At 53.9% G+C, this 7,953-nt stretch overlaps 2 protein-coding genes across 2 annotated transcripts in view; one reads left to right on the top strand and one right to left on the bottom strand.

The window, feature by feature from the left end:
* The window catches only part of WDR31 (WD repeat domain 31), an 8,105-nt gene extending 921 nt beyond the window's left edge, over positions 1–7,184 (bottom strand). Inside the window, exons 1-9 of the mRNA XM_005423790.2 lie at positions 7,122–7,184; positions 5,752–5,846; positions 4,951–5,080; positions 4,490–4,564; positions 3,475–3,619; positions 3,290–3,390; positions 2,298–2,365; positions 1,776–1,917; positions 813–975 (exon numbers count right to left, since the gene is read on the bottom strand). Coding sequence (XP_005423847.1) covers positions 813–975; positions 1,776–1,917; positions 2,298–2,365; positions 3,290–3,390; positions 3,475–3,619; positions 4,490–4,564; positions 4,951–5,080; positions 5,752–5,798 — 871 coding nt within the window. The 5' untranslated portion in view covers positions 5,799–5,846; positions 7,122–7,184. The remainder of the gene's footprint in view (positions 1–812; positions 976–1,775; positions 1,918–2,297; positions 2,366–3,289; positions 3,391–3,474; positions 3,620–4,489; positions 4,565–4,950; positions 5,081–5,751; positions 5,847–7,121) is intronic.
* The window catches only part of BSPRY (B-box and SPRY domain containing), an 11,539-nt gene continuing 9,940 nt past the window's right edge, over positions 6,355–7,953 (top strand). The window contains exon 1 of the mRNA XM_014308127.2: positions 6,355–6,484. Within this exon, the coding sequence (XP_014163602.2) occupies positions 6,355–6,484 (130 nt within the window). The remainder of the gene's footprint in view (positions 6,485–7,953) is intronic.

The raw sequence follows: 7,953 nt of genomic DNA, 5'->3' as shown, positions 1-7,953 counted from the left end.
CCTCCTGTGACCTGCACCCTTCCCAGAGCAGCTGGATTGTGGCTCACCCAGCTGGGAAGGCAAGAGGATCAAAGCTGCTGCCACCCCACAGCCACCCTGGGTGCACAGGCAAAGGAACAGGTAAGAGAACAGAAGGTCCTTCTCTGCAGGAAAGCCTCAGGTTTCTATTTTCATCCCATCTTAAATGAGTTCCCTTGGAGAGGGGCTTAGCCCTGGGAAGTGTCTAATGCTGTGAAGCTGAACAGCTCCCAAGAGGTCTCTGCCTGCAGCACAAGGGTTACTAAGAACCTGCTGCCATGGCAGGGCTTGGCAGGCAAACAAACCCCTTTGTGTCCAACTCAGGGAGGGACTCACCCTCACCACCAGGTTTAACCCCAAAATGCCCACAATTTCCCTTCAAGAGGACAACCAAAATGAGGGTGTTGGCTGACCAGCCCTCTGTCCTCCAGTACAAATTCTATTCCTTACAACTTTCTACTTGTACCTGCAGAAATCTCTGGACTTCCCCTGTTCTTTTTCCTTTCTATCATTTGTCCTTTCATGACTTAACTGGGATGTATCTTTAAAAGCTGCCTGGTAATTCTTCCCTTCAGCTGAGAGAAGTTCCCTGTCAGCTGAGACATGCAGGTCCTTCATGTTTGTTGAGCCCTGGGTTTGCCCCGGGCCATTTCTCCACCCTGCCCTGCAGGCTTGGAGTGAACTCCAGAGATTGCAGCAGTCACCCTGCCCACCACCACGAGGAGACAGAACTGGGGGAAGTGGGTTTGTCATCCAGGAGAAAGGAGCACAGAGTGGGCAGGAGCCTCCCCTACCTGCAGTGCCTTGGTCCCAGACCTTCACTGTGCTGTCGCTGGAGGATGTGGCAATGCTGGGGGTGAGCGTGGGGCTCCGGGGCAGGAAGACACAGGAGGTGGTGGTCTGGAAATGCCCTTTGTACTCACACACTCGGCCCCTGGTCTGCCTCAGGTCCCAGAGCTGCAGAAACAGGCAGTGGTAGAGCCCCAGCTCTGCCAGCATGGAGTTGTTTTACCGAGACAGGAAGGTGGGTTGGGATAAAGAGCTCCTCACCAATCCTCAGAGTGCCAAGGCTACTGCCCTTGCCCCTGCTCATGCTCACAGTCCTGGAGAACATCAAAGCCCAAAGGATTTTCAACACTGGTGACTGAGGACATGGCATGAGGACACCCATTGGAGCCAACAAGCTAAGACTGTGCAGGCAGATAAGACGTGTCCAGCCTGCTCCCATCCTCAACCCTGCCCACCCTGGGATGGGATAGTTTCATCCTCTTGATCTTCACACACAGGGCTGAAAATCTGCAGGACTGAATCCCTGGTTTGGAAACACCTGGAGCAAGGGATCCCTTACAGGATTTCTACAAGAAGCTTGTTTTCCTCAATGGCATCCATTGTTTTTTCCCTGTGTGTTTTACTGAAATGAAATTCAAGACTGATTTGGGTTGGAAGGAACCTTAAAGACCACCTTGATTCAACTCCCTGCCATGGGCACAGATGCCACTCACTAGATCAGGGTGCTTCAAGCCCCATCCAACCTGACCTTGGACACTTCCAGGGATGGGGCAAATCCCAGTGGTTCAATCACAAGGAACAACTGCTGCTATTCCCCGAGCAAAACTTCCCAAAGGGACAGGCAGGAGGACACCAAGGCCAAGGCAGTGGGAGCACTCAGGCCCTCGAGCAGTGCTGTGCTGCTCTCCCTGTCTGCAGTGGATGTGGGAGGGGAGGGAGCAGAGCCCAGGGCTGGCTGGGGCACTCACGGTGGCCTCGGCGCCGTGGCCGGCGGAGCCGCTGCTGCTGCTGAGGCAGTACCGCCCGTCCTGGCTCACGTCACAGCACGTCTGGATGTGCTGCTTGGCTGGGAACGTGTGGGCCACCTGCAGCTCCCGGCTGTCCCACACCCTGCAGGGAACAGCACAGGGACCCTGAGGCATCATCACTGCCGTGGGTTCCCTCTGTGCCCTCCTGCACACCCTGGCTGTGCCCACAGCTGTGCCCTGGCTGCTCCCGAACTCTCCCTGCATTTATCCATGCTGCATCACTCTCCAGCTTTCTTTCTCACAAATTCTCCTTTTCACCTTCAGTCACCACCCAGTGCTGCTCCAGCAAGGAGCTGCTCCCTGTGCCCTGCTCCCAGCCCCTGTCCCTGGCTGGAGGTCACACTCCCAGGCCCAGGTGAGCTGGCAGGTGCCTTTTAGCCACAGTAGCAGGGGTCACGACAACCAACCCCACAACAGCCTCGGGCTGAACCTCCCTGCTCTCTGGCCACAGGGAGAATTTACCTGGTGGTTTTGTCCTCTGAGGTCTGGATGACATAAGGCTCCCCAGGAACCCAGCACAGGTGTGTGACCTGTGGAAAGGGAAGGATGAGCAGGAGCCACCTCCGTGCAGCCCAGGCTGTGTCTGCCTGAGGATGGAACTGCTGAGCTCCCATCCTCTCCCTCTTCCTGCTGGGTTGGGAGCTGGAAATGTTGGATGAAGACATTTTCTGCTCCTCTGCCAGGTCCAGTCCCAGTGGGGTGATTGAAGCTGGGAGGCCAGCAGCAGGACACAGAGCCATGGGAGCAGGGACAGCACAGGCACCAGGGCTGGTACCAACACCAGCTCTGGGCTGGTAAAGGAAGGAAAGCAGCCCCACTGCGCAGAGCTTGTTCAGCCAGGAGAAAAGAAGACTCAGGGGATCTTTTGGCCCTCCAGAACTCCCTGACAGGAGGGTGCAGCCAGGTGGGGATCAGGTTCTGCTCCCAGGGAACAAGCAATGAGAAGAAATTGCCTCAGGTTGGGCCAAGGGGGGTTTAGGTTGGATATTGGGGAAAATTTCTTCGCTGAAAGGGTAGTCAGGCATTGGCACAGCCTCCCCAGGGCAGGGGTGGAGTGACCATCCCTGGAGGGATTTAAAAGCCATGTAGATGTGGCACTTGGGGACATGAGTTAGTGGTGGCTGTGGCAGTGCTGGGGGAGTGGCTGGACTCTGTCTTAGAGGTCTTTTCCAACATCAGTGATTCCATGACTCTGCGTGCTTCCAAACAGCTCTGAGTTAGAGCACTGATAAATTGCCACGAGTCTCTTGGTACCTTTGTGCTCCTGGGTTTGTTGTTACCTGGAGAAGAATAACCAGCCTCAAGCTGAGCCTGCCCAGGTGCACAGCATCCCAGGGGCTCCCTTTGGCACCAAGCTCCCAGAAAATTCCCTCTACACAGCTCCATGTGTGAAATAACAATGTAGGCAGAGAGATGGATGATGGGATGGGATTGGAGGAACCAGCAGATCCTACCAGGTTCCTGGAGATTGCAGCTCTGCCCACACACTCCCCGGTCTCGGTGTCCCACTTGCACACGGTGTTGTCCCGGGAGCCCGTGCACAGCTGGGAGGCATCTGCAACCACAAGTTAACATCAAAAATAGGGCAGGAAACACTGCCAGTCAGTCCCTGGGGACTTGGGAGTGTGTTGTCCCTCACCTGGGCTCACAGCCAGTCCAGTAACAACCAGGTCATGTCCTGGGAAGTGCTGGCTTGGCCCCGCAGTCCCGTGAAGCTCCCACATCATCACTGTCTTGTCCCGGGATGCACTGAAGACTCTGCTGGAGTCGAGGGCTGAGGTGACCTGCCAAGGACAGAAGAAGCTGCTCATCCTCACACCCAGCTCACAGGGAGAGCACAACTCTGCTGCTGTCCTGCCACAGCCCAACACATGCAGGAACATGACTGGGGAGAGCCTGGCCTCCCAACTCTGTCCCATATCCCCTCAGAGCCAGGGATGGTGGATGGGTGCTCTCAGGTCTTGTTCTTAGAAACCATTCCTTTTATAGGAAAAACATCCTTACAAACCCAAATGAGCCCAGTGCACAGCTGTTTTGAGCACTGAGGTGAACAAAGTCCCCTTTGTCTTTGCAGTACCCACAGCCCAGGGAACCCCTGTGGAGGTGCACTGGCCACACCACACACAGCTACAGCCCCTCTGCTCTCCAGAAACCTGCTTGGCTTTGTCATCCCCATTCCAGAAAGGAAATTAAAGCCCTGCTATTCCCAGAATATGCCAGCTATGGCACATGGTGTGAGTATTCCCAGAATGTCTCAGCCAGGCATGGCTGATTTGTGGAATAATGTCAAGTCTAGCAGAAGTAGGCCTGAAGAAAAGTGAATGGCATCTCTGCATCAACAGCCTGACCTCATAATTCATCCTGAGCTTCTGCTATACAGTCTCTTGGAGGGGAAGACAAGCTCACATCCAGACCTCCTGCAGCCCTGTTTAGTCTGAATGCAACATTCCATGCTGCTTCCCAAAGTATCTTTTGGGACTTTGGGAAAAACCTAATGTGTTCTGATCACAAAATCATGAATCATTAAGTTTGGAAAAGACCTTTAAGGTCATCCAGCCCAACCATCCCCAGCTGGACACCAGGAATATCCTGATCCCACCTTTCTTGTGGACGACAGACCATTGCTCCATCATTCCTGGCTCCCCAGCTCTCACCTTGGTGACCTCGCGCTCGTGGCCGGTGAAGCGGTGCAGGGCAGCCCCAGATCTCCAGCTGGACACAGCCACACTCTGCAGGGACAGGGACAGGGGTCAGCATGAGAGCAGGGCAGGGAGGATATGTCATACCAAGGCTTGTGCACAGTCCACAGCACAGGGAACAGGTTCCTCTGGTTTTCAGCTCCTAGAGCATGTACAGCTGTCCTTAAAGACAGGTGATGTAAGAGTCAGTCTGGCGATCCCAAGCCTGGGTGGGAGCATTTGATGTGATATGAGCTCTGGAGAGGTTAAAAAATTTGATTTCATGCACTTCAGGGTGTGCCCTCACTCTAAGCTCATTTTTCCTTTCTAAATCCAGGCACCAACACAGCCACCATCCACGGAAATGTTCAAAGCTCACATTTCAACCTTACTTTTGAAGCTGTTGATATATTATCCTGTCCCAGGGGATACCTCACCTTATCCCTTCCTCCTGACACACACAGGTCTGGTTTGAGGGCAGCCACAGAGGTGACAGCATCAGTGTGAGCAGGGCTGTGCTGCCGGGAGGCACCAGCGGGTCCCGTCTGTCCCACGGAGCCCTCGGCCCTGCAGAGGAACAGGGACAGCAGTGGGAGCTGCAGGGGCTGGCAGGAAGGTCAGGTGCCATTCCCTGGCACCTCTGGCATCTTCTGACATGACAACATCTGTCTTGGAAAGCCAGAGAGAGGCTGTGAGTGAGATGGAGCAGACCTATCCCAGCTCCAGAGCTCACATGGCTCAGGCTCAGCCTCCACAGTCCTCACATGGGTCAGGCTCTGCTGCTCCTTGCTGTGACACCTCCCAGGCCACAAGTCCCCCCACTGCCACCCTGTGCTGCTCTCCAGGCACAGAACCCTCTCCCTGCTGCCAGAGACTGAATTATTTCATCTTGGCCATAAAGGCTAGTGACAGGCTCTAAGGACATAAAGCAGTTTGGGTATTTGGGCCACAGAGCCACTCCTGGAGTTGTTCCCCTTCAGAGCTCTGCATCAGCCATCACAGAGCACAACCACTGCCATGGTTATGTGCTTGGCCATTCCTGTGAGTGACACTTGGGATTTCAGTCCCCCCAAAAAGCTGAGCAGACTTTATAAGTGAGGGTTAGAAATGAAAATCTGGTTCAAATATCCAATAATGAAACTAAACCCCTGTGCTTGCCATATTCTCTGCTCATTTGTGCTCTCTTCCTTCTCACACCTGGTTTATTAACAAGACCTGATCTCCCAGCGTTGCTTTACCTGTATTTGGTGGTGTGGAAGCTGATTTTACTCTGCAGTTTCCCCATGGTCCTGGTAACCAGTGGTGGGTGTCACATCAGCACCTCGGGCACCTGCTGTGGGGACACAACCTGTGGGTGAGGGGACACGGCACCACCAGGGATCCAGAGGGGTTTCTGTTTGTCACACATACAGGATAAGGTGCTGGTAACATGTTATCTACATCCTAACTCCATTCAGAGTAAGGAGAAAACCTCGGAGGAGGGGACATCTGGAGGTCCTGAGTGGAACCTTTAGCTCAGAGCAGAGCCAACAGCAGGGTGAGCTCACCGGGACATCACACTGAGCTTAAAAATGCCCAAGCTTGGTGAGGCCACAACAGACATGGAGCTGCTGCCTGGCACTCTTTACACCTCCTGTTACTCCTGGATCTGGTCTGGACTTCCATACATCCTGGAGATCCCAGTGTTTGGCTTGGTGAAGGCAAACACCTTCAGACTGAAGCTGTGCAGCAACTGGTGGGACCAAGTGCAGGCACAGGCAGCCCCAGCTCAACTGAAGCAGCCTGGCAATGCTTGAAGCGATCTTTTCCCTGAGCTGAGGAACACTTTGGGAAGAGTTTCCATGTCCATACACCGGTTCCAGGCACGGCAAGACCACGTGGATAACCCAGATGCGTTCAGCAAACAGCTGCTGGCCAGGCTGGTCCCTGCCCAGAGGGGTCAGCACAGCCAGAGCCCGCAGACCCAGCCAGGTAAGGAGCAGCACCTCCCCCATGTCCTCACAGACCCAGCAGAAAGCAGTCTCAGTGACAGTGAATTGTCACAGACAATAACTGCCTGCAGCTTAGCTCAAGGCACACTAATTGGATTTAGTCTGCTGGCATGCCCATCTTCCACGGCTGCAGCATTTTGCTAATCAAAATCAGGGGGGGGAAAAGCCAATCTGCTTTTTCCAGCAAAGGCACGCTTGAAGGTTCTGCCCACCAGAAAAAAAAAAAAAAAAAGAAAAGTGAAAACCAAATCCTGGAAGCACTGAGCAAAAGGTTTCTACAAAATTCCCTTTCTAATTTTACCCTGACATCCGTTGTGATTAGCAATTAGTAATACTCAGTTAATCTCCTGCTGTTCTATCCAGTAGTTTGCATGTTCCAAAGATGTGAGGAATGATCAATCTCACAGCTGAGGGGCTGGGTTAATTTGGCAATTTATTCTTTCAGTCAGACCGAGTGCCCCAATCATTTCAGTCCATCAGGAATGTGATTTTTCTGTGACAGTGGGAGAACCCTGGAAGTTGCAAAACAAGACTCTAGGAAAAGCTAAGGCGGGAATTCAAGGTTTTTAATGATGGTTACTGTTTCAAACCAGCACTTACTTCATATTCATCCCTACCTGCACATCCGCTCACAGGGAGCTGCCCGAGGCCAGGGGAGGCTGCAGGGAAGGTGGGAGCTTTGTCCTGTGTCTCACTGTTCTCCTGCCTCTTCCTCACTGCAAGGAAGAGCAGATTTTTCTGCATCCTGGATGAGAACAGCGCTCAGGCAGGATGTTAAGCCAAGGTTTTGCTGTCTATATCCCAACACACGTTTATCCATCAGCTGCTCCACCACAAAGCTCTAAAAACTCAGAGATCCTACGACAACTGATCCACACCAAGCTTCACCTCAGCAGCCTGAGTTTCATGTTGGAGGATGCCCTTATCCTCCCTTCCCCCCAAATCCATCACTTGACAGAAATCAAACACCTTTTTTACTGAATTGCTTTTGAAAAATAAGCCATGCTGCTGCCTCCACCTGTCCAGGCTCTGCAGTGAAACCTGTGCCCTGGGATAAGGAATGTCAACAACTACAGCAGCAGCACAGGGACCCCAGCAGAGCTGCCCCATCCTCACGGGGGAATTAGCATCCCTCTGAGGAGGGTGTTGGCTTTGGGGAGAATGGGGGACATCCTGGGTTCCCGGAGCTGGGTGCGACCCACACTGGTGCTGGCAGGTCTCTGTGGATGGGGGTGACCCTGTGGGGTTAAATGGGAGCATCCTGGGTCTCTATGGATGGGGGTGTCCCTGTGGGGTTCAATAGGAGCACCGCGGGTCCCTGTGATGGGAGCACCCCGAGGGAGCCCCTCAAGTGCCATGTGCCGCTGGCAGGGGCGAGGCGGGGCAGCCCTCGGGAAAGGTTTGCGAGGAAAGGTTTGTGTAGAACCGCGTCCCTGTGCTGGGGCAGCC

The sequence above is a fragment of the Geospiza fortis genome, unplaced genomic scaffold (genome assembly GCF_000277835.1).
Source record: "Geospiza fortis unplaced genomic scaffold, GeoFor_1.0 scaffold85, whole genome shotgun sequence".
NCBI classification, from domain to species: domain Eukaryota; kingdom Metazoa; phylum Chordata; class Aves; order Passeriformes; family Thraupidae; genus Geospiza; species Geospiza fortis.
This window is presented reverse-complemented; position numbering and strand designations above follow the sequence as displayed.